This window comes from Phaethon aethereus (genome assembly GCF_964289735.1).
Source record: "Phaethon aethereus genome assembly, chromosome: 3".
Taxonomy (NCBI): Eukaryota; Metazoa; Chordata; class Aves; order Phaethontiformes; family Phaethontidae; genus Phaethon; species Phaethon aethereus.
The window spans coordinates 26,723,568-26,751,034 of record NC_138576.1 but is presented as its reverse complement, the minus strand read 5'-3'; the positions used below and the strand labels follow the sequence as shown (position 1 = coordinate 26,751,034).

At 34.7% G+C, this 27,467-nt stretch overlaps 1 protein-coding gene across 1 annotated transcript in view; it reads right to left on the bottom strand.

Annotated features, from left to right (window-relative positions):
• MCPH1 (microcephalin 1) overlaps positions 1-27,467 on the bottom strand; it is a gene marked incomplete at its 3' end in the record, with an annotated part of 133,198 nt that overhangs the window by 85,436 nt on the left and 20,295 nt on the right. Inside the window, exons 7-10 of the mRNA XM_081998087.1 lie at positions 26,710-26,916; positions 19,850-19,962; positions 5,218-5,255; positions 2,036-2,198 (exon numbers count right to left, since the gene is read on the bottom strand). Of these exons, the coding sequence (XP_081854213.1) occupies positions 2,036-2,198; positions 5,218-5,255; positions 19,850-19,962; positions 26,710-26,916 (521 nt within the window). The remainder of the gene's footprint in view (positions 1-2,035; positions 2,199-5,217; positions 5,256-19,849; positions 19,963-26,709; positions 26,917-27,467) is intronic.

The following is a 27,467-nucleotide window of genomic DNA, read 5'->3' as shown; positions in this document are numbered from 1 at the left end:
ATAAAATGGGCAATGAAATTACAGGACAGCAATTGCCAGAATACTGATTATCCAAATACTGCCTTATGTACAAAGATAGGAAACTATCTGGATTTTTGTAGTAGTTATCTACATCTTTAGCTATCTTAGTAGTTATTTGAAGCATTTTCTCAAGGAAATAAACAGCTTTCATGTTTGAATATCCTGTTATGAGAAAGTGACTAATAGAAAATACGTTGTTACTTGTTTAAAACTCCATACAAAACTAAGTGTGGGACAGATATTTCAATGTATTTAATTCATAGATGCATAGAAACATATAATAGTTGAAGCTGGAATTGACCTGGAGATTGTCTAGTCAAAACCACCTGCTGAAATATGTTTCTCTTAATGCAGCCAAGGATGCTATTGGGTCTTTTTTGCCACAAAGACACATTACTGGTTCGTTAAGGTGACCAAAGATGCAAACCCCTTTATTCCAAGGGAAATTAATCACCAAGAACTTCTGAAAACTCCAAAGTATACCATAACAGTTTCTTCAGATAACTACATGTATATCATGTAGGACAAGCTTCACACTGGTAAGTGCCAGATCTCTTGAAAGCAAAAAGGCAACAGGAGTTTATTTTGTTTTCAGCCCGACAACTAAATTTTAAAGTATTTATAAGAAAAAGGAAACCAAGAAATTTAAAGTTATTCTACAACCTTTTCCTGTGTAAGATGAAGAGCTATTTCCATATAAATTCCAACAGCTATGTTTTTATAGCTCTGGAAACACGAGGAAAGCTGAGAAACTGTCATCTGCAATGTCAGATTGAGTGGTTAATGCCTATTAACATAGTGAGCAATTGAGGTGGTGTAACCCTGGGCTGACAGGTAAACTCCTCACCCGGTCACTACTCACTCCCTGCCCCAGCAGGATGGGGGAGACAATTGGAAGGGTGAAAGCGAGAAAAAAAACACCTTGTGGGTTAAGATAAAGACAGTTAATAAGTGAAGGGAAAAAAGAAGTTAAAAAAAACCCAAATGATGTAGAAGAAATCATTCCCACCAGCAGATCGATGCCCAGCCAGTCTCTGAGCAATGGCTGCTTTTGGAAAAACACCTCCCAGTTTTATAACTGAGCATGACATCATATGATATGGAAAATCTCTTTGATCAGTTGGGGTCAGCTGTCCGAGCTGTGTCCCCTCCCAACTTCTTGCGCACCCCCAGCGCTGGGAGGCTAACCAAAAAACAGAGAACACCTTGATGCTGTGTAAGCACTGTTGAACAATAGATAAAACACTGGTGGGTTATCACCACCGTTTTAGTCACCAGTCTAAACCAAAGCACCATACAGGCTATGACGAAGAAAATTAACTCCATCCCAGCCAGACCCAGTACAGCAATTCATGATTATCTTATCTTTACAGTAACAGTCTAGTAACTTTATGTGGTACTCCATAAAAAATTTTGAGGATATACAGTGATTATTTGATCTGGATGTCTGGGAACCGTATCTGTAAATTACGAAGTCTCCAAACTACTCATCTACAAATAGCTTTCCTTACTTTTTTTTCTATTTTACAGTTTTCCCAATATGCAGCAAAATATCTAACAATTCCACTTTACTTTTACCAATGCTGAACACAACACATGTTTTGGAATATAGTAGAAATACATTAAATTGGTATATAAAGAATTCAATTTGAATAATGTGACTTGGTTAATGATGAGCAGAAATGGTTTGTTTAGGCTCTAATCTGTCAAAAAATAATGCATGTGACATGAGTTTCTCATCCATGAGATGAGATAAGACTTCAGGCATTTCTAAAATACATACTGAGGTACAACGCAGGAATACTTTGGTTAGATGAAGTACTGAAAGCCTAAGTCATGGTAACAGAGCTTCACACAGACAAATTTTCGCTGAGCTAACTGTAGGTAAGCCTGAATATCCAAACATTGCACCACTGTACATAGCATGGACATAAACTTTGTTATATGGTTGATATTTCAGCTATGCAAAATAAGTTTAATTTATTCTGTAGTAAAATTTAAAAATATTTCTTACCCATTCATAAGAAACAATCCAACACCCACGAGCAATTCCCAGCATAACATTCAAGGTACGACGAGGACTCCCTGCAACTACATGACTTGTTGTTTCACATACATCATCTGAGAATAAAAAGTCTCCAAGTTTATTCACCACCTGAATTACTGTATTTTGTTTCCTAAAAAGAAAAGGAAAAAAACAAACATGCAAAGTTGAATGGATATGCCAAATTATAAAAGCATATACACAGAACACAAATTAACTCAAGCTCACCTCATTTCTTTCCTCACTAATCATTTCTTATCCTTTTCTCACTGAGTTTCTACCCATTTGCTAGTCCTAAATTCATTAGCCTTCCCACAGAGTCCAAAGAGACCCTTTTCTGTCATCATACAATCATAATTACTTGCACATCAAAGCTCTTTTGTCCCCCACATCTATCTTGTCTGTTTAAATAGAAGCTTTTGAGTTAGGAATTATCTAACATATTGTTTGTGTACAATGCCTAGTACAACACAGCCTCATTCTTGGTTGCTTTTGTAGTACTATCAAAAAGTATTACCAGGAAATGTAAACATTTAGACACAGCATTCTTAAGAGGTTTTCAGTAGGAAGCACCAGATTTTCAGCATCTGAATAAAATGCTGTGTCTAAATTTAGAGAGAAGTCCTAAAGTTCTGGCTTGCTACCTATACAGCTGAGACAATGTTTCAACTAAAAATTCACTTATGCTTAAATACAATTATAATTAAATATAAAATCCAGAATGGCCACCTGTAACTGGCATTCTAATTTGAGTTCTCTACACAGCTACACCGAAGCACACAAATATATAATCGCGAAAACAGTGTGATCTTGGTATAACTAAAGAAAAGCTGTTGCATGAGAACAATTTACTGTTTTTATTAATGATTATTATTATAAATCATTATTATAAATGATCATTAAAAATCTGTAAATGAAAGCCCAGTTCCAGTGCCCTCTCTGCTCCCCTCGGCTGACTTCATGTCCACGGCATGCTGTACAAGATAAAACAATTAGGCACAACCTTGAATACAGTCACACCTATCACAACGGTGATTCTCTCAGGTAAAACATTTCAGTTAATCACTGATATAATGCAAGCACACTCAGAACATCTCCAGAAGCCTCTGGGGTTACTGTCATTCTCACTACATTGCACTGCACAGAAAGTAACTCAATTAAAGCTCCCCAAATACCCCAGCTAAAGCAGAAAATACTTAGAGGAACTCTAACAAAACTTGCAAAAAATTCTTCACAGAGAATGCAACAATATATTTTGTGAAGAAGTTTCAAACAAATCAATGAATCTTAACAGCAAATAGTGTAGCAGATTAACTTCACACTTAAGACAAAAGGTGATATTGCATGTGGAGACACTTAAAAAAATAAAAAGTCAAACCACTGACTTAACTGCCTCACTCCAGACACTGGTTAGTGTGAATTCTGCCCTCGGCTATATTGCCTTGAATGTTACTGAAATATTTACTATTCCCTTTTCATTTGATGAGTTTCAAGTTGACATAGACTACAAGGGAATGTTTTTGCAACAGTGCAACCCATAGATGCTGGCCCTGCCTAGACTACATGCTCAGGGGAAGCATTTCCATGCTCTACCTGAAGCTTTTCTTCTTTCTTCTGTCTACACAAAATCCCTTACAACGAGAGCGAAAAGTCCTGCTGGTCAAGAATCGAATCTAAATCTATAAATTACATTGAATCAAATCTATAAATTAGATCTAATCTAATCTATAAATTACAGTGAAAACTCACTAGTTTTTACTTCAGTCAGATGCAAAAACTGCCAGATGCAAATTTACAGCAAAATTTCACTGAATTTGATTCAGAAAAACAGGTAGCTGCTGGCAGTGATTGAGCAAGCAGCACTTAATCTCAAAACCACTGAACTCATGATCTTTAAGTTTAAATTCTAATGAACCACTTTTGAAGATGTAGCTACTGGGTAGTAGAATGGGCTTTTGGCCATTGGGCTGTACACTTTGAAGAACTGTTTTCTCAGAAGCAGTCCCTTTCCCTTCACCCATTTACAGGCTGATGAATGCCTACAACTGTAGACAGCCAAAAGCACAATCTTGATGAAGAAGTTCTGAAGAGAAGCCATTGTTATCAGAAGATGTTTTTATTTAATGAAATAGTAATCGGCTAGTGGGAAAAATCAACATACAAGCAACATAACAAATAATATATTAATGACCTCTTTCAACAAAAGAACTTTTTCCCCAGCTCTGCCAGGATTTGTTCTCTTGGGCAGATCACAGCCTCTGTTTTTCACTACTCCTATCTGCACTGTAGCTGTTATCTCTACCTCCTTCACAGTGATCCTGCATGACTTGCAAAGTGCATTTTACAGCCCTGGTGTTAGTAGCATCCAGTCACATTAAATACAAGAAAAGTATTAATTGCATTTTATGTTTCTGACATACATGAGGATACTTGTTAATAGCTATTGACAACCATTTACAATGAACTTCTAAAAGGATAGCCACCAAGTGCTGTTTCTGAGTACTTGTATCTATGTAACTGTCAAGATTTAATTACTTCAAACCTGAAGCAGATTTGTGGGTAGTGGAAATATCTTGAGTTTTGAAAAAGAATTCAGAAAACTGTAAGCAAGTGTAGTATAAAATATGGAATTGTGTTTTTGTTGGATGTTCTTTATGCTGTAAGACTTTTAAGAGAACGATAAAAGCATGCCAGAAAATTATTAACTCTCCCCCAAAATATGCAGTGGCAGCTGCTTCTAATGTTTTGAAACTAAGTGGCTAAAAAGCCTACAACTGATATTTCTGCAGCAACTATTTATATGAAAGAAAACATTTTGAACTGATGTTTCAGATTATGACTTTTTAAATCAAAATAATTAAAATGTATGGGGAAAAAGCTAAGTCTTGGGCTGAAAGTCTGAACCATTTACTACATAAAATTCCTTTTTATGCTTCCTTCAGAAAAATTCAAAACTTGCTTAAGATTTTAGTTTCATTGCTCTGAAGCCCCGTTGAGCTTCTTTGAGTCTTTCTAGCTAGAATACAGAACGAAATAAAGCATTTTAACATATGGCCCAAAGAAAAATTTCATTTTGTATAGGCAGAAAAAGATTATCAACATTCAAGTTTAAACGGTGTGCTGACTAAAGAGTCAAAATGTTCAATACTTACTCAGAAGACATACTCGTCATAACTAGTGTCCTTGTTGGCTAGAGATGTGAAAGAGACAAGAAAGTATCAAAAATCTGAAAAGTTTTCTCCTCTGAAAAAAAAACTTAAATTAGAAACTGTTCCACTAAAAGGACTAAACTACTTCGTAATTACAGTATCACATGGGGAAGAGGCTGTACTAATTAACACATATACTAGTAATACTAAACTTTGAGTTTAGTACCATAGATAATTGTAAATAATAAATAATAAGTACCATTAGATACCATCATGTCTGGTATCAAGGCATCCAATATAGCAGAAGACAGGAATGTAAGTTTTCATTAGTAAAAACAAAAAGCAAAGGATTTCCAGCCTGGGATGCCACAGAAAAAAGGACAGTATTTGTCTTCTGCATTTTCCTTCTGATCAGGTGGAAAGGAAAAGGCAGCTTACCTTCAACAAAGAAAACCTGTAATTTAAGTTTATTCCAATTTCTTCCAAAAGAAAGGCAGAAACTGGCTGAGATGCGGCAGAAACAAGAGTATATTTATTGTAAAGTATAATTTTAGTAATTTTATTTTTATTTTGATAGTGTAGCTGGGGTTTTTTTATTTGACACTTCAGTATTTTAAGTCCAGGTTGTTAAGTAAACATTCTTTCAATCTTAAATCTCGTCTAGTGAGTAAAAGCTATCCGAGTAATAAAGCACACAAGTTATACTCAAAGAGCACAGCAATCCTTAAGCCAGCAATTTTGAGACACCTTAAAAGCAGCCCCCCTCTCCCCTGCAATATTCACCATAGCTTATGTGCAAAGTAGGAGTGTTTGCCCCACCAAGACTTTAAATAAGCTTTTTAGGAATTAGTATTATAGAAGTCAGAAAAGGAAGAAGTATCCTTTGGTCATCAGCAATGACCATGAAAGCCTCCAGCATGCACAAAGATAGGAAAGAACATGAATTTTAGCAGTATCAGAGAAATAAATAACTGAACATAACATGGGCATCAAAAAATAGATGTAAGAAGAGGTTTTGAAAATCTTAGCTAAGTACTTGTAGCTACATGAACATGCACAAGTATGTATGCATGAACATTTTAATTTTGTAGAAAAAGAAGATCAGCTGACTGTTTTTCAAACATTTCCTAATTTTCAAAATCAATATATAATTTTCAAATTATTTCTCTAGATAACTACTGCTCCATAAGAAATAATAATTCCCATTTCTGCCCCCCAATATATTACCACTACCACAAGCAGTAAGCTCCCAAAGTCTCTGCTAAAATTCAGTTTTCTTTGAATAATGCATTGAGCTGAGACCACAAAAATTTGAATTGCATTACAGCTGGTAGCACAGGCCAAAAAAGACTCAAGGGCAACTCATTTTACCCAGTAATGAATCACGCAACAGGAGAGAGAACATACTCTGATGCGACTCCATTTGTCCTCTCTTATCAGTACAGAGCTGTTCTCCTTTAAGTGTTCAAGCAATTTGTCACATGTAAGAATGGAGTTCCTTGGAATTATCTCTGTAAACTAATATACTGTAGACTAATAGTGTGTACCATGACTGTTCATTATATGAACAATCTTTGCATAAATAAAACACAATTTAGATACCTTTGACAAGCTAGATATTAAAGATAACATAAGAAGTAGTCATTTCAACATACACATGGTAATTTCATTCTGTCATCGGGTAAATTCGAAAAAGCATAACAGCCAGATGATACTATTTAAGTCTTCAGAAGCAGCATAATGTAGCACATTCAATAATTTTTTTAAAATTAATGATAAACATGTACTCAGACAACATTACATAAGTTATACCATACTTCAGAACTGGAAATACATAGAACGTGAAAATGTAAAAACAACCAACAGTAGAATGGAATAGAACTTCAAATGAGGAAAGGATGAAACTTTTATATTGAAACATTTCTTAGAGAGAAATTCTATGCAGTATTTTTTGAAATCTAAGTTTCCAAATTCTAACTAATTGCCAGCAATACTTACTAATGATGCCTTAGCCTACTGCTAGCCTGACAGCTGAAGAGAAGATAATTTGCACTTATCTGTAATCCAAATTTGTTGTACCCTTAGCCAAAAGACTTTCTACTGTATTACTTTCAACTCCAAATAAGCAGTTACATTTAATTGCTCTTGGAAGATCCAAGAACTTCGCAGTTTAAATTCCACATTTGACTTTTATACGTAAAGAGTTTGAGCAAAAATAATAACAATGCAACAATATATATAAAATATATCTATCATAACATTCATATAATTAGTATTAAGTAATATAAACATAAAAATTGAGTATATACGCTCAAAAAGAGATCTTGTAAGAGAGTGAATAAGGGTTCTCTTGGCAGAAGGACTGCAATATTAAGCACTCTACTGAACAGATTAGGTCAGATGATTGAAATCAGACATGGGGCCACCTTATACAACACTGAGGACATACCTCATACTGTCTTAATACATGTTGTTGCATTCGCATAAACTTTTGAAAATTAAAGGGTCCTGGGATGTGACAGCCTGGGAAGGCACAAAACATGGCTTAAAAGCAAGGTTTTACTCTGTTCAATCTTTCTAGGCTGAAAACCTCATCTATGTCAAATATGTATGCTTCAATATCATCACGATGTTCTCCTTCAGTATCTGAAGCTGACCCTCACTGCCATCAGAATGAAGCTCTTTGGCTAAAAGTCCGGAGTTACATCCACACAAAAGAATTGCACTAGCTTCTTGGGGCCCTTGTATAGTGCTAAGCTGCAAAGCCAAATCCTGATGTGCCTGTTCAGAATGTGCAGAAAAATATCCTTCCTCACAACTTCTTATAAAGGAAATGTCAGGGAAGTATTACTAATTGGACCACTACTTTTGCCAAACTTGGGTTGAAAAAAAGCATTACTATAAACCAAGGCCAGAGCAGCTTGAGATCCTACAGCTGCTTCTTTAACTTCAAAGCAGAAAAGTTTGTTAACATCTCCTTAATACCTTATCTATAGGGAAGTGAAAATACTGGATCCACACAAACTGGGAAACTTGCAGCCTGTCCTGACATTACCTTGGAAAGTTAGCTTTTGAACTGTAGCTTTTATGCTACAACACACAGCATACAAGATGGTACAGTGAGTATTCTGGGCAAATGTTCTGTCAGTGTGCTTCAAAGGGATTCAAAGACTCAAGAATGTAGAAGGATGCATACAAAAGGTAGAAATTGGAATAAATTTAATTCCTTCCAAACTGTTATTTCATTTTCATTCAGAACTGCATATTTTTGCAAGTTAGAGGTCATTTGCTAAGCAGACAACATTTTGTTTTATTGCTTCAGTAAGACAAGCAGTCCTCTTTAATTACAGTTACCAAGCAGAAAACTTAGCCAAACTATGTTTTAATTTTCAGTTGTACATTTTTCAAGTTAATTGCTTCTCCCTCCTTGCTATGCAATTTTTCTTCTATGCTTTTTGTGTCTGTTTTATTTTACATGTTGCTTTTACTGCAAAATTTTTTTTGAGTTAGCATTTTCTTTTCCGACCTGCAAAAAGACATCTGTTGAGCATCATTATGAGTTCTAATGCACATTTGTAGCAGGATTATTATTAATAAAACACTGGAAAAGGTGGTATTAAGGTAACTGGTCCTTTTATTTATCATTAATCTCTGAATCCGGAAGACCTGCATATCTGTACTCTAAATCAGAACACACTTCTCTCTGAATTCTTTTTTAGGTCTGGCATATAGGCTGTGTTATAAATGACATGTCACAGCTTTCCTTTATAAATTTCTTAAGAGCACAGTTGTATTAAGCATTTCTTTAGTTTGCCAACAGCAAGATTTTTTTAAGTCATCTGAAATATAAAACATGCATTTCAGTAGCTGAAAGGAAATAGTATTTGTAAATCTTCCCAGTACTTAAAAGACAATGTGATACTTCCTGTATGCTGACTTACACCACAAAAGAGGCATCCAACCTCAGAATGTACTCTTTCTTCCTTCAAAGAGTGAGCAGGTGTTTCTTGGAGCTGAAGGACAATAAAAGAAAAGTCCTGTTTTGTACAACCTGCTTTTCAAGAAAGTGAACTCAAATTTTGTTTCCTTAAGAATGTCATGAGTTGTTTTTCATAAGTGACAAATGAGTTAAAATGTGACCCTAAAATATGTTTTTCCAGACCAGTCCTCAAGAATAAAGTGCACTCATGCTAAGAATTGGCTCGATAGGAATAGTTTTATATTTGTGACTGGTTAAAAATTCCAGCCCAAGTATATTAGATCTCATTTTGTCTTTGGGTCAAGAACCCAGGCCTCAGATATTTTTCAAGAAAGGATTTCAACCAATAAATACCACTTTTGAATTGTGTATTACTTAGCCCAAATGTTGCTCTTATGCTTTAGAGTTGACTGACGTTCGGAAAGAAATAAGCTTCATTATACTCTCAAACTCAGACATGCTACGATGGAGTAAAAAAAGATCTTCACCTTCAGGACTCAACAAGATAATTACCCTATGTGGTTTGACCAATACACCAGGGACAAAGGACTTTTTGGGGGCAGGAGGGAGGCAGGGGAGAGTAGGGGATGCATGTGCAAATTAAAGTGTAAGGGAGAGTACAAGATCATTATGCTATCTGTTTTGTACTTTTCCAATCCCTTTTTTCTCTGGCTATTGTAGGTCCATCAGATGATCCTGAAATTCGTTCAGAACTCGTATACTCACTTTTGATCTTTACAGCTATGTTTCAGAAGTAACAATCTTCAGTCCTACTAGTACATGCGCCAAAAACCAGAGCCATGTGTAGCATGGGAATATTCAAGAATCAGGTTAATTTCACTCTGCTTTTATCTAGGAAGGTTATAATGAGGATCCAAAACTTTAAGGCTGTTTTTAGAAACAATCTATAAATTGTGCTACATTAATTTATTCTATTCAAGTAATTGTGGCTCATAGCTGAAAATAATTGGTAATTTTAATGAATGATTACTATTCAGTAGTTTTAAACAGCAATTATTCAAAGCTGTAATTTACTTTCTGGCTGGCCTTTCTCTTCTTATCAATCCTTTGATACTGATATTTTTCCAGTTTCCTCTGGCTGCAAACTGAATTTCGACTGTAATTTCCTGACAAAATATAGTACCTCTGGTTTGGTCCTAGAGACATGTGAAAAATGCATCCATCCTAACCAAATCAATACTGCCATGGGGAAAGATGAAAAAACAAAGGCTATAAGAAGACAGAAAAATAAGATGACATGACAGGTGCCTGGGCATCAGTTTTTCTTCACTACCAAAGATGAGAAATGCTGTAATCACAGACATAGGAACCCCTAGAACTTCTGTTGGCAAGATTAAGGATGATGAATAGCTTCAGACTTTTCAGACTAGCAGTGTCACAGTTTACAACTTACTGACATTTTCAGTTTTCCACATGCAACCATAATAGCTAAGAACTACGTAAAAAAAAAATAAAATCAACCATGGGGGATACAAAACTCTGTAGCAAGGGACAGCTTTCACAGCATTCTGCAACTTCAAAGGACAATGGCTGTGATCTTTAACAAAACTAGAGACTGACTTTTTCTGTTAGGACAAAGATTAAGGGGAGAGCAGATACTCCTTCCCACCCGTTTGACTGCAACCAAAAATTTCCAAGTCAGTCAAACATGACCTGAAAAAAGCCAACATGCATGACTATAATTTCTGTGAGCACAGGCAGCAGTCATTCCCTGTCTCATGGGAAGCCCAAGCCTTTCCAATAGGCACAAATTAGGCATTGACTTCTTCGTCAACATTGCTCAGGAAAAAAACAGCCCAGTTCTCAACTGTCTTTTACAAGGAAGGTTTCTCCTCTAGACCATGTAACATGCAGAGAGGGAGAGGCTGCCAATGTGACAGAAGTGAATCTCAAGAAGTGGGATGCTAAGGTGGAGGAGAAAGCTACTTTATAGTTTAGATTCTAACAGAAAATGCAAGCTTGAGTGAAAGAAGGACACTCCCTCACCCCAAAAAAGTCACAAGACAGAAGAAAGAAGTGATATCATAGGGCAAGACTATGCTATGGAGAAAACTCATACATGCAAGCAGAAACATTTTAAAGACCACACTAAGGCATAAATTCTGTTATTAGCACCAAATAATGCCTTCCCAAATGGTCTGTGAGAAAGTCCAGCACAGTTAATTTTTTTCTGCTGAAATTTCAGCAACGTGAGCTTCTGCCCACTGCCCCCCAGCTTCACCAAGGTTAACAAAAATAGTTTGTATCTGTCTGTGAATGATTTCAACGAAAAATTAAGCATGATGTAGAAGTGAATCCGTTTCATCTGTTCAGACATTAAAAACTGTTTATGCTTTCATAATGATTCAACAAAGTGAACAATTTCTTTGGACAAATGACTTATGACCCACTAAAAACACTTCATACAGCTTCATCTGAGATAACCTATGCCCCAGCTGTGACATAAAACGCAAGCCACAAGGGTAGTGGGCAACAGTAGAGTAGCTTCAGTGGAATTAATAGTTTGATTTTTAAGCCCTCATCAGTCATTCATCCCATTTTTGGTGGTTGCCACCCATCATGGAAGGTTCATTGGAAATATCTGCCTCAGCTACTTCATTGCAGTCATGAGTGGCTCACATGCTCACAGTGGGTCACACATCGGGCAGAAACAGCTTAGGCACAGAGAGACACACTTCCATTGCATAGGTTGTAGGGATGGAACCATTTTAAGAGGGAAAGAACCATTTTGAATCACACCAACTGTTAAATACTGGGTTTGCAAAATTATTAACACCATGAGGTTAATTTGGATAGTTGAAGTCTTCTGCAGATTGCCAACTATGTAGCAATGAGTGGAATTTCAGGTGAAGATACTCCTGAACACATTTGCAGCCAAAAATGTCAAACCTGGATTTATGTTAGGTTTGTGTTAAGATACAAGACTGTAAACTTGAGTAAATACCCTGCTGACAAGATTGTAATCCACTTGATGATAATCAACACCCTGAGTTAAAGCTTTACTGACCTCTAGACAATATTGTAAATAACTGAAAAATACTTATTTCAGGCTTTGAGATGCAACAGCAGTATTATGAAGGGTAGAATAATAATTTTAAAAACTCAACCACTTTTTTTTTTATTTTTAGGATCTCAAAGGATTATGAATTAATCATACATGCACACAATTCTTTAAAAAAAAATTTTTTGTAGTGCATATTTATGATCAACAGCCACTGTTTTCAGTATTTCTGATTCTTTATACTAATAGGAAGTAGTACTTCTATTAAGGAGTAATGAGGTGCAAGATTTCTTCCTATTTAACTGCATATTTAGGCTCCTGTTCTATGCAGATTTCTTTGTGAGCTCATAATTCAATTCTACAAAGATTACACCACTAAACCATAAAATGTTTAATTTTGATGTAGAAAAGAATGGTGGAATTTGTTGAATTGTTAAAAAAATTGTTAATGAAGACACACCAAATGCTGATGAAATGGAGTTTAGGAAGTCTTTTGTTCAGATTGATTTTCAACGATTTTCAAGAGCTGTGAGGCTATCATTTAGAAAGCAGTTCCATCAACTAAAGGATTTCCGGCCTACAGAGTCATGCCAGATGTCAGTAGGTTTATGTAGGGCGTTCATTTTTCCAAAAGTTAAATTTCCTAAAAAAAGAGGATCTATCCAGCAGTTGCTTTTCCTCCTGGTGGTTTTTGATGCCAAGAGGAAAAATAGTTGGAGCTTTACACTGATTCTTTGCCAAACCAGCTGCAATCCAGTGGATTGTCTGGTTTTCTAGCATGACGGTTATGACCTCAGTGTTAAATGTAACAGTGTACCCCAAAACTGGAAAATAAATGTGATATACCAGTAGCTAGAGTTAAGTTCCAGCAGACATACATATCTTCAGCACTGAGTTATGTATGTCTCAAGCGTGTACTGTATGCTCTCCCTTCTTACCCAATGTTTATGCACTGTTCCCTCATGCTCTCAGCCAGAAAGAGTTGCATCTGTTTCTTGGACCTAAGCCTCCCTTCCACCATCAAATCCAAGAATGACATAGACTTTTAAATAAAAGGATGGAGATGGTATAGATGTACTTCAAGTAATTTGGGATTCTAGGATTTTATTCTTGGTCCTTATCCCTATCTACTGTTCAACATTGATAGCTCTCGAGCAATTTCCTACTTGCCTAAAAGTAATAATAAAAAATATGTTCTGCCTTTACATAAGACCTCATAAATAGTCTTTGAACCAAAAATCACCATACCCACCGATCTTCTGGGGGAAAAACAAACAAACAAAAACCACCCCCAAATCCCAAACAAGCAAACACCCCCTCCCCCAACAAAAAAGTGAAGATTTTTTTTCTTAATTCTATGCGGACAAAAAATCAAAACTCTCAATAAGCCACTGTTTCTTGAATAAGGTTCTGAAAAAGAACCAATATGTTAATCTGTTGATGGAACAGAAATTTAGTGACAATTTTACATAAAAACTTGGGTGAATTCAACTCCTGGATCTTAACTACTCTGCCTGCTAAGATGACAAACCACAAAGTCAACCACCTCCTATATCACTGTCATGGCATGTGTTTCCAGTGTTTCAAACAGCAACCCATACAAGAGCGTGAATGGCAGCTGCAAGTGTCCCTGGGACAACAGGAAACACCTTAAACTTGAGTCGAGAGGAGGTTGCGCCTGTTGCCATAGAAAGGTACTGTGAAAGTGAAAAAACACTTTTTTCAAGTTAAGGCATAGACCATAGCACTTCAATAGGTAGTCCAGAATAGCTAGCATGAAACCTATCATAAAGAGAATGATTTCTAGGGACCCAAGGCCGTGAATCAGCCCACTAGATCCATCTACGGGAGATCTTCCTGGCAGGAATGGTAGCATCCCTAAGTGGTGATAATGAAGCTGTTGCCCAAAGCATGCACTGTTTGGTGCTGCAGCACATGTCAAGAGTATGGTTTCTGTTCTGAAAGCCCTCAAATAGATGTGGGAGAAGTATGGGGGCCAAATTCACTATTTGGACAAAATTCAGAACCAGAACTGCCTTTCAAAGGTTGAGTGAAAATAGTCATGAGATTAAACATACAGCAGGACTTATAAAACTATCTGAAACCATGGGGTATACAGGCATCCTTTACAGTGCTATCCCCTGAAAAGCTTGAGCATGACCAGCAAGTACTAAGTCGCAGGCAGTATTTTGAGACACTGCTTTTCAAATATTTCCTAAGAATATTTTTCAGTGATCTTAGCCACCTCATATTAACCTTGCTGATACTCATTTTAGTTTTTCCTATGCATCACTCATATCTTACCACTCTTCTATTTTTTAAATCCATTAGGCCAAAATGAAGTTCTTAGAATTTTTCATTACTTAACTTTATATCAAAAGAAAGAAAAGAAGTATTTTATCAAATGATATTCCATTTATATGAAACAAATACTAACACTACTTATTGATACTTTGTTCTCAAATGCTAATATTATTACAAGACCTGGATATTTGGAAAAAACAAATGACCACAGCTATATTTTGGATATAGTAGTAAACCTTCTTGTTGGATTTCAGTGTCCCATTCAGTGGCATATTTCAGACACTCAAGGAAGCAAATTTTCTGCAGTGATGTATGACATTAGATCCTTTTATCACTGACACTTTCAAAGTTACTTGTCCCACAATGTGGTCTGCTCAAAAGCTTGTTTCCCAGCGACTCATTTCTTCAACTTTACGTTGAGTCAGCTAGATAACTACAGTTAAACAATAATCAACTATTCACATTGTCATCAGCTGGAGTTGGTCAGACATTTTCAGGATTACTTCATGTAAGACGAGTCATCTTGTAAACAAAAACATTCTAGGATCAATCCAGATATGCATAAAATCACACCACTGGACATTTGGTCAATACCGTAAAAGTTTCTCGATGGTACTATGCAAGCACTCTTATAATTTGTAGCTTCAGTTACTCATATCATCACTACACCCAGAAGCAACCAGTTTAAATAATTTTCAGTGACCACTTGTCCAGCAACCCCATTACATCAAATATCTTTCCCAGACCGTAAACATATAGGTAGTTCCAGTTTCTTCACTGTTAACTGTAAATGAGCTTGCATACTTCCACCTTTTCTAATTCACACTAGCTTAATATTCATTTGCAGCTCAAACTCAGTAACATTTCAAGTATCAGTGTTTAAAATATGTACTACAAAACCAAAATTGGAAGGAAAACATAAAAAGATGTTGTCCCCTATACAAATACAATCTGTTTAAGACAGTCTACAAATATACATATCAGAGACATAAAGTTACTTTCCTGAATGTCTGCAAAATGCTTCATGTTTTGTAGTTACAGATTTTTTAGGATATTAAAATTTGTTTTGCCACGAATAAAGTATTTTCAGAAAGAAGGATTTTGATAACAGGATCTAATGACGGCCTGCTTCACACTATTGTTCCACCGTGTGAGCTTAGATTCTTTGTAAAAAATTTCTCTTCTCTCAAGTTCAGTGTTGGTAACTTTACCTTCACCCAAATCCAAGAGATACAAAAACACAAGCCAAGATGAATCTGTTTAAAAACAAAACTGAGGGAATTTCAGTTAAGTCCATACTGTCTTCTCTGTGAAAATATGGTTTTAATTATCCCTCATGATGCTTAACTGTTTTTTCACATGGTTGAAGAGTGTCTTCTATTCACTCAGAAGAAAGTATTTTAAGGGTTTTCTTGACTGTAAAATTCATTCCCATTGCATTTCTAGTGATGTGATACTGTTAGATCCTTTAAAAGATATCTGTCAGCTCTCATATCCCTCCAAAAATATTAAACAACTTTTTATTTGAATAAAAATGGCAGTTAACTGGGTATTCATAATGAGTCTTTCTCTGATCAAGTACAAAATGTTTACATTGGTGACATGCAACGGGTGTTGTGATAAATGTAAACATTTTTGTGACATTAAACAATGAAATGAGCACTCAACCCTCATACCAACAAATTAACACCAGTGTAACTAACATGTTTGAATACCTTTTTGGCTTTATGATTTTTAGTTATTTCACTTTTTCCTCCCTATACAAAGCACCAAAGAACTATGTATTCAATACCATGGAATAACTGAAAAATGCATCACAATGCATAAAGGGTTGATTGTATCCCTGCAATCCAGTATCATCAATTTAGAATTCTAGACCAGGGAAGCCACCTGCTGACATTCATAGGCATTAATCCACAGCGTTTATCCTTACCAACTCTATGAGAAGAATCTGGAACTATCCTCAATTATGTGTTGTCATGTCTCAAAACTAAGAAGTTCAAACCTATAGGCCAGTTTTACAAATCTGTCCTTATGTGCTGCATCTGAATATGTACAACACACGAAAACTCCTGGGGTTTTTGGTGTGGTGGTGGTGTTTTAAATTCAAAAAACTTGTTCCTGAAGCCATTAAAGACTCTTGAAAAATCTTACATATCTTCCCCCAACATGCCTACTGCTGCCATTATCAACTGCTCTGTCTTCATGACTTTTCTTAGTTGACAGTACAATTTTACATAACTTTGATGGGAAGTCTTCCATGTTAAGAGTACAATAAGCATGCCTATATGAATAGTATAGATAAAGAAAGAAAACATGAGTACTTGTCATCTAAAATTGTGATATAAAAGTACCTAACAAAGTCATTCTTGATTTTAACTTCAGCTAAAACAAAATACAAGAAACTCAAACTGCATGAGGTTTTGAAGAAAATAAATGCATAACACAATAGCACAGCAGAGAAATACAGAATCTACAGCTTGATTTATATTAAATTAAAGAAACTACAAATGACAAATTGAAATAACCATGGAAGTAAATAATGTTAACACTTATGCCAGGTCATATTTACTAAAGATATTTTTGTATGGCTTTTTTAATATTTACTGTCACAGAGTGAACTCCAAATGCCTACTGACATGCCTTCACTATAGTGCATGAGTTATAAAGTACTCTAAAAGGTTTCAGTTCAGATATTGTCTAGGAATTACATTCAGCAAACAGCTAAAATGATTTTAAAGAGGTATTAAATTTCAAACTCTTTTTCTAAGAAAAAAAATAACTGCAATTTACATTGCTTCCCAAATGAAGAGACTTACAGCTAAGGAATGAATTTAACAGATTACACTTAAAACAGACTCTTGGAACACCAACAATATGATCTGAAACCTCATATTGGAACTATTCAGTACAAAACTGCATATACTCAACAATGACTACAATTTAATGACTTTTTTTTTCTTTTTTAAATATAAAGGGTCTTGAGATTCACATAGTCAAATTTCTGGAAATGTTAGTCCATCAAAATAGCTAGGAAATGGCATTTCTTTTGCACTTTATTTTTAAACATAAACTTTTTTTAAGATTTAAATAAACATTAGAAAATTCTTCATAATACTATGATTCAATTAAATCATATTTTTTAAAATATTTGTGCTATTTCTCTCATACACTTTTTGCTTTGGGCAAAAGAAACAACCCAAAATTGCCTAATTTAACTATACTTTCACGTTGTCAACCATTAGCAAAATGTTGCAATGTTTAAGCTGCAGCCATTAAAAAAAAGTGTTTATAAAAATTTGTGTAATGTTTGGTTATTTTTAAAAAGCTTCACGAACATATTATGACTGGTACTAGAGAAGGTTTGCAACTTAATTCTTTACAAAAATTGAGACACTCAGTCTGATTTTGTTCAAAACAATATCCTCTTAAAATTGCTTCACTAAGAATTTCCTAGGGACCTCCAACAAATTTTGCTTGTATGTATGAATACAAACAATGGAAAATAGATCTTAAATTAATAATTAATTTCATAAACATTTAATATATATTAACAGAAAATCGCTTGAGGAAAATATGAAATAAAACTTTTCAGTGCAACAGTCTGGTTGCCAGACTGTCTGGTTAAACCACATAAAATCTTTTTGTTAAGTTCTTTCTACTTTTCAATCCCCACCCCCCCCAGCATTGTCTCTATATGAAATTGAACCGTCAAACTGCAACTGGGAACGTTTAAAATTATTGAAAAAAAAATTCATTACATGAAAGAAAGTATATACTGCTATTTCGCTGATATTTGAGTCAAATTGTATTATCACCCAGCTGAAATGGATGGATAAAAGAAGAGATCTCGGAACACTGAATAGGAATTTTCTCCAGCTACTACTTAGCTTTTGCTACCATTCAACACCTCACAGAGCATGCTTTGCAAGCAGACGCCAAACAGAACCATTCAAAGATACCACCTTTGACTGCAAGGCCAGGTTTGAAAATGGGGAACAAGAAATAAGAACTTCATATTGGTTTTTGTTTCTCTTCAGCATGCAATAGTTATGTTGGGATCGTTTCTTAAGAGAAATGAATCAAAACTAGCACTGCTGTATAATGCCCTTGCAGCATAATTACACAGGAGAAGGCATCTGTACCAACAAATCTGCTAAATCTCCAAGCACCATTTCTGCAGATAGCCTAAGGAAGAACCATTGACTGTAGTTTGTGGATATACATTTAGCAGCTTTAGGCAGATTTCTGTGGCAGGAAATGGAATTGTTCTGGATAGATGCTTTAGTCTAAAAAATAGACTATCTTATAATGTTTCTACAGGACACGGATCTAGACTGAAGTTGATTTATGCATTCTACATAATAGTTATTAGTTATACAAATAACATATATGTATATACTTAGGAAAAGAAAGTGAACAAATACTGAAGAGAAGTAACAAGCAGTAAGATGCAGACAAGAAGTCAAATAATTTTAACCCAGAGAAGATCACTGGTCCATGGAGATTAATATCCCATCTTCAGGATTTTTAAAAGGTTGAACAGCCTACTAATTGCACCTCTCAGAACTTTTTATGTAAAGAGGATCAAAACCTGTGATCAACCTCTTTGAAACTCCACCAATAGCTACCACTGAAACACCTGTTTAATTTATTTCATATAATTAATTACCTCAGACACCTTTTAGTGCTTTAGGACTTCCCATTCTCAAAACAATTCAGTGCTCATTTTAACTGTATGACTTACTACTTACTGATAAAAAGAACTATCTATTTTCTTGATTAGTTTTATATTTACTTAGAAAAAACTTTTTACAAGGGAAAAACACCTAAAAAAGATTCAGTGCTGACCCAGTCCTCTCACTTTTTTTTACATCCAAACTGAGCTCAAGTAGTAAGTTAAGAAATTTAGCTTTACCTGAACTTAGAAGAAAATATTGCATAAATCTTTATCCTGCAGAAACATTCACTGGGGATGATGCACTATAAAACAAACAAAAAAAACTACCCCATGTAGTAACTCCTCCAAACAGGATAGGCATCTTTTCAGGTTACTGCAGTGGCTTTTCAACTACAACAGTTTGAGCTGGCTTATCAGCCTCCTTTACGACTTCAGCTTGGCACAGACTCTGCCACCACAAGTTACCAAAAAGCTGAGTTCCATGGTTATACATATTATCTCTGAACACCATTTGCATAACATTTCAAGGAAAGTGAAATGCAGAAAAGTTTTTAAATAGAGAATGCATTTCTTTTTTGTACATACAAAGTCACTCAGTGATTCTCCAAGAAAAAGAAAGAGCTTAAAAAATATGTGCATTTAAACTGACCTTTTGGAGTCTTCTAGGTTTTCTTAACGCCCCATTTTGCTTAGTCTTTTGCTCATTAAAAACTTTGCAAGGGCCATCAGTAACATGACACTCTGAAACTTCATTTTCACCACCTAGAAACCAAATTTAGAAACTTGAAATGAAAAATGCAATCTTGTGAAATGAAACTGCTACCAATTAATTATTTGGTCATAGCACATAGAGCTCCGTACAATTAAGATACCTAAGTTTAGTAATTTGTACCAGTTACTTTTCCATTGTATTTCAGTTACGGGAAAAAAGATGACACTCAAGGATCTGATTTCATCATTCAGTATCTGACCTTGTAAACAAACTGGTTGTAAAATTCCCAATTTCCAATATTTTGAAAACCATATATTAACTACAAGTAGAGAATCAGCTGAATTGTCTTCTATTTATTACAAAATTTGCAATTCCTCTGAACAGAGGTATTTGAGAGTTCGAAGCAGCTATGGCTACATTTTTACTTTCTTATTGAAATGTCAGTGCTTTCAGTGCACACTTCGTTTATGTGAAATGACCTGAAAGTCTGAAACATGCTTTCAAACACTTTGCAAGCAAAACTAGCAAGTTGTTAGCAGGCAAAGACTGCGTGCACACGCAAACTTATCAGTCCTATTATTTATAAAAAGGCACCATCCATAAGAATGTACTCTAACATGACTGCCAAAAAGCAGTATTTTTCATCACGTATTTTGTGAATTAACATATATTTAATTTTTCAAATGTCATCATTCAGGATGACATTTGAATCATTTGAGAAATTAGCTTGCTTGCATAAGATGAAAAACCTTGATGAATAATTTGATCAATGAAGTTTTAATTACTGAAGATTTAAGTAGATAATTTTTCCCAAATTTAATTCAATGAAGTCTACTTTAGGACATTTGTTAATTTTTCATTTCAAAAAATGCATGAGACAAGTTAAAGAAAGTTTAATAATTAGTGATTGAAGTGGCCTAAATTCAGTTCCTCACAAATAAGCTGCTTCTGATTACTTTTGGAAAATACTAAAGGCTACTATCCATATTTACTAGTCTGAATGCATATATAACTAAGAATCATTTGGTTTTCCTCTATTACCTATTTAAACTCTTAATCCTTGAGGTGACAGAGCAAAAACAATAAATAAAGCAACAAAAAATGATGAGCATTTTCCATTACTGATTGCTTATTTTAAAATTATAACCTTTAAACTAGTAAAAATTTTCCATGCTGAAGTTGCAAGTTTCACATGAATTTACACAGTATTACAGTAATTTTTGTGTAAGACAAGTAAACCTGGTTTTCAGGTATACTCATTAATTTAAAGTCAATATTTAAAAACAAAGTGTCATAAAGGGAGAACTAATTACTTAACTATGTTAAATTTATTTAGTATTGGACTGAGGCCCATCAACTTCAATCACTGAGCAAGACTGATGACAAGTAGAAGAGGAGAACAGATCTTGCCACACAATAAAAAAAGCTAAGAAATTTAACTTTAACTCCTTTTACTTGGAAAACAGAATTTTTAAATATGTATTTTGAATCTTGAAAAAAAACCCCAACCAACCAGAGGACTGCAAAGGATGTCAGGAGATCCTGTACTCCATTGCTTTACCGCAGGCAGATGGGGGTAAAGCAAGGTATCTCTCTGTTAACTTCCAGTAAGTCATTTCACTGTAAAAGGACAATGCACCATTTTGGGGTTGTTTTTGAGAGGTGGGTTGGGGAGAGCAGCAAGAAGTGGTGTAATATTCCCTTTGCCACTCTTGGCCTGAATGCTCAAGCTCCACAGCTATTGTCCCACTTGGGATTAAAGTCTCAAGACCTGTATGCTTGGATCTCTTTCCAGTTACGGTTTATTCTCATTGGTTCTTCATATTTACAGGAAAGCAGGAACAGTGGACAATGTCCAGCACCTCCTCTGATTATCAGCTTGGGGATCTTATACATTACATAAATAAAGACTATTCTTTTCCTATTTCTCTCCTGACTATCAGGACTCCTTAAACACTTTCCAGCTTCTCCATCCTGTAGGTCTCAAGCTTCACTGTCTATTGTCTGATATTCCGACTGCTTCTTTTTAAAGCAGTTGCTCCATCACAGGTAAGGAGTTTTCATATTTAGTAGCTTTTCCTAGTGTATTTCAGATAAGATCGACAGAACTTTTCTAAGCAATTCCATCCACTGATCCCGAAATTTATTTCAAATATGCAGCTAACTCATAACACTGTGGTCCATTAGATCCCCTAAATTCTCTTCTAAAACATTGCTTAATGACTGGTATCAAAATTAACAGCTCTGATAGTCCTCTGAAGTATTGTGAAAAATTAGAGTGACTTTAATTAGCAATTTAAGCTTCTACTCATTCATGATCATTTATCACCAGTGTGAAGTTTTGAACCAGAATATTTTCAAAAATTCCATTTGATATTTCCTTCGAATTAAAGAAAAGCCATGATCAGGCACAATCAACTAGTTTTTGTTCAATCAAATCAATCATGTCTATCTAATAAAAATTTTATCTAAAGTGTTCTGCTTTAAGAATATCATAGCAAACTGTTGCTGAAATTAAGCTATATCATATCTACTATTTTGTACTTATCCACAAGATGATTTTCCCCACTGTAAAGAAAGTAAGTCTGAATTTGCCATCATTAGTAATCCTTCAGGTACATCTGCACAGAACATTTAATAACTTGTGTGATTATTATTGTAGTTATTATTCCAGCATGGGCAAATACCAAGTTTTTGCTATTCAGAACACAATTACTTCAAGTCTTCTGAAAGCTTATGTGCCCACCAAGTTCTCAAAGAGAACATGCTAATGGTTCAAAACAATTTTATCTAGTTTGTTATGTGCTCTAGGACAAGTGTCATCAGGCTTTATAAATTTCACTACATCAAAATAATACTCAACCTGTTCCTCTATTCAGAAATATTTGTCCTTTTTTATTTTAATAATTAGTTACAACTAAACTTTTTGTGAAGATAAACAAAACAAGGAATCAAGCACGAAATAGTTTTCCTCTTTGTCCCTCAGTTGTTTTTTGAAAGGACATAATAAAATGTCGATAGAGGACATCAGAAAATATTTTTAGTGAGCTTGTCTTCTTCCAAAACTGAAGAAAAAAAAAGGCACATCAAATCTAAGGAAGTTTTTACATGTGTGTTTTTAAAGACATGAACAGTATTTTAGCAGCATTAAGCACCTAGCACCTAGAACCTCAGGTAGAACTCATTCATCTAAATTAAATTTCATCGTTTTTGCACCAAGTAACAGAATGATATTCCAGATTCCCCATCTTAACATCGAACTACATTAATTACACTATAATGAGGCTTATTTTATGTCTTTTGGTCAACTAAGAAAATATTTGCTTCCCACATTAACCATAAATATCTAAAATTCACTCAGCGAAGCCTTGATTATTTTTAAGACTGGAAATAATGCTAAATAACAGTTCATATTTCTAAATGATTTTAGAATGACAAAAGCTTAAAAGAGGTACTCTTGCATTCCTTGCCTAATATTATTTATTGTTGTAGCTTTCAGATGAAAAGTCATAGGAATTCATCAAATCTGAGCAAGTATTGGCATTCTAAATCATGCAGTTCAAGTGCCAACTTACCCTACCATCAGCCCTAGTACAAAAGTTATAAGCAGATGGACTGGATTTCAAAGCAAAGCAATTTACAACATGAATGACAAATAAGTTCTTAGACTCTCCTAGTAACACAGATTATTAACTTTCACAAAAGATAGTATTACTGCATTTCCATAAACTTATATTCATGACAGAGAAAAGCCACCATTTTCCTCATTTTGCAACTGCTAAAAATTTAGGCACTGACACACAAATCCCAGTTACACAGCACTTATTGATTACAGAGCACTGAAATTTATCAGGTGTGGCTGGTTTAATAAGAAGGATAGAAAATTTATTTCACCTCCAGAAACAAAGCTCAGAAAGCTTATAAAATCTTACTTCTTGTCATTAAAGACACTGGGTAAGGGTGCCACTAAAAACACAAGGAAAAAAATGGGCAAGAAAAATACTTGATATTTAAAATATATACAGCTATAATTAATTTTATGTGGTTATTTGATTACTCCTAACTGTATATATATGAGTGAAAAGAATTCTTTACCTTTTAAAAATAATATACTGTATTTACCAGCTTTCAAATCATGTACAGCATACAGAAAACCAAAGAAATTTACCATTTATTTACTAACAGGGACAAGAAATAACTTACATTTAAGCAAAAAAATAGGAAGTATTAAATCTGTATTTAATAAAAATCAATTATTCCACTATACACTGTCACAATAGTAAGTTTAAAACAAGATTTTAATTTGCTTCCACAGAACTTGCATTAGGGAAAATACAACTCATCTTTCATTATTAATTCCTTCCATTTTTAAGTGAGCTCATCTGAGCTGTCAAACTTGAGGTCCTACTTGGCTACACAACACATGCATGAATCACAAATATTATTAAAATCACTAGAAATACAAATTGAGACTTACAGAAGTTCCTAACAAAAAGGATAAAAAGTATAATCATCAGATTTTTGTTTGCTGAATACTGATCCTTTTTCCCCTCCTCCAATATCTGTTATTATAACAAGTTGTCCAGAGAGAAAATAAAAGCATAACACGCTAGAACATTGATTATAATTTAATCACCAGCATTTAAAAGTTAGAATTACCTCTAAAATTAACTGTCATAGCTAAGTTTAAAAGTAGTAAACATTTTCTTCTTCCCCATTTGTTTTCATGATTGTTTAATGAAAAACAGACTGTTCTTTGACATTAAGAAATACATGATTTAAGGATAATCTTCTAGTACATTGCCACATGGCAAAAAGTACATACAGTGGCTTCACACATTTATGGGTGTACATTCATACTTGTATAACATGCACCTGCATAAACTTTTTTTTTTACACTGTGTTGTAATGATGCTCTCCAGGTATTAAAATACAGATATAGTGAACCCAAGATAGCAGCTCACAGTTCAGCAGCTTATTAGCCACAGATCTAAGCACAGTCACCATTCAATACTTCCACTGGATGATTTCCTAAGTCTGATACCAAGTTTGTTGAGCCTTTTAAGTTAATAATTAATTTTATATAATTCATGGATGCCCTGATGCAGAAAATTCTAGGGAAAACAAATGACTAAAATATACAATTACAATTACAAATATTTAACCCTATGTAAAGCTTGACAAACAGAGCTCAAAATACCAAAATCTGAAAGTGATTACCCCAATGCAAGTTAGAAGTATTTTCCAGGGAAGCTCCTGAGATTCAATATTCTAGTATACATTTACATTGAAATAACTTAAGCTAAACCAACTTGAAAACACTCAAAAATAAAAAATACTCTTAAAATTATTATTAAAAACTAAGATTAGTTCCTGATAAAAAAGCCATAATTGAAAATGATGCTTACTTTGCAACTCTTGCACATGCCCTCCAATGTCTTATTCAATCTTCATCATAGCACAAGTTACAAATTGCTAACTCAAATATTTTTTTCACTAGAGATTTTATGCCCTTAGCTGCAATTAATTTTAACTTGTGAGATAAAAATAATTTGAACACGGGATCCTATGATGAGGAGTTAATTATAAACAATTTACAAGAGCACCATAACGTTTAAAACAGAAAGACTTTGGTTTCTTAAATGTATTTTGAATAGCAGCAGAAAGTTTACAGAATAACAAGCATTAGGGAAAAAGAAGGCTCACATACTTCTGTTGCATTTTGTGAGCACAGTTTCCTTATCTCTTTGTGACTTCTTTGTGTTTGTAATGTATGGGGAAAAGATGGGCGTTCTTTTGGATCCTATACATTCATTTATTTTACTCAAAAATAAAGTCAGTACTGCAGCATTTTCTTCTTTTGGTGTAATCTGAAATATTTTTTCCCTTGGGAATGGCAGTTCATTTTGCAATTTAGTTGCATGAGTATATCTAATGTGGTATCGTATCTTTTCATTTTCCAGCTCTATGTAGCAACTTACCAGCAGTGTGAGTACCGTAATTCACATTGGTTCTGTAGGATTTTTCATGAGCATGCTGGGGCAGCCTATTCACATCATCAGAACCTAGAGCTTCTGCAGTGTCAGCTTTCTCACCATCTGACATATAATTTAATGGCACGCTTCCAGGATGTTCAGCTCGTTTGAAGTTTTTCTTTACTGAAACATCATTTGCTGGAATAGACTTTTTCCTATTTTTCTTGGAAGTAGTATGTGGCTTACAGAAACTCACATCAAGTGAGTCCATGCTTGTAAAAGGGTCTTTGCAACAAACTTCAGGAGGATTCTGTGATTCCTTTGGTACTTGTAGCTGTACTTCATTTTCACTCAAATTAGATGACGAAAAGAAGTCTTCATAAGAAGTCTCTTCAGCACAAAAAGACTTGCTATATGTACTAACTGCCTGCAATAACTCTTTAGACCCTGATGCATCCTGTTCTGAGGTAGCCAGTTTCAAACTAGATAGTGTTTGTAATTTCTTCCTCTTCTTGTCTTCAAGAATACAATAATTTCTGTCAGCAGGGAAGCTTCTATCCGATGAACATATATTTAAGTCTTCACTGTTCATAGGTGAATTAGAGAAACAGCTTATCAAAGCAGGAACAGTATTTAACTTAACTATTTTTTTGGAAGGAATAATATGACCCAAGCCCTTGATTTGGTGAAGAGAACTTTCATTTCCAACTGAAGTAGTCATGCTATTTTCATCTTTCTGATATTGCTTTGGAAATGTTTTTAGATCTTTCTTTTCTAAAGACAATTTATCATCCGAAGTGTGCTGCAAAATCTGTTTCTTTCTTAAGCTTCTTCTACTGTGTTTTTTTGGTGTTAAGCTCTTCTGCTCATAGCTATGTGAGGGAGAATTCACTGACGCACTCATGGATACATGAATATCAGTCAAAGTATCACAGGCATGTTTTACTACCTCTGTTTTCTGTCTCTTTAATTTATCAGTTCCCCAAAGATAATCATAACTTGAGTTCAAGCAGTCTTCCATTTGTTCTCCTGCAACATATGAAAAGTGGCAATATAAATGTATTTAACAAAACAGAAAGAGTACCAATATTCTTAGTAAAATACATATTAAATTACTGACATAAGAAAACAAAGATTTAGCCACTTCTCTGGATATTATACAGCAAGTCATCAAAAACTAAACAGAAAATGGATTAGAAACAAAGTATGTTCTATGTTGACAGGAAGCTACAATAGTTTTAGCTATCATATCTTCTTACATGGTAGTAAGCATCCATGGTAGCCTTAGTTGTAGTGATAACGACATGATGGAGTTCAGTATTGTACGAGGAAGAAGCAGGGCGATAAGTAAGATTGCGACCCTGGACTTCAGGAGGACTAACTTTGTCCTCTTCAAAGACCTGCTTGGAGGTATCCCATGGGCTAGGACTCTAGAAGGTAGGGGAGCCCAAAAGAGTTGGTTAATATTCAAGCACCACTTCCTTAAAGCTCAAGATTGGTGCATTCCTTTAAGTAAGAAATCAAGTAGAGGAGGCAGGAGACCCCCATGGATGAGCAAGGAACTGTTGGAAAAACTTGTA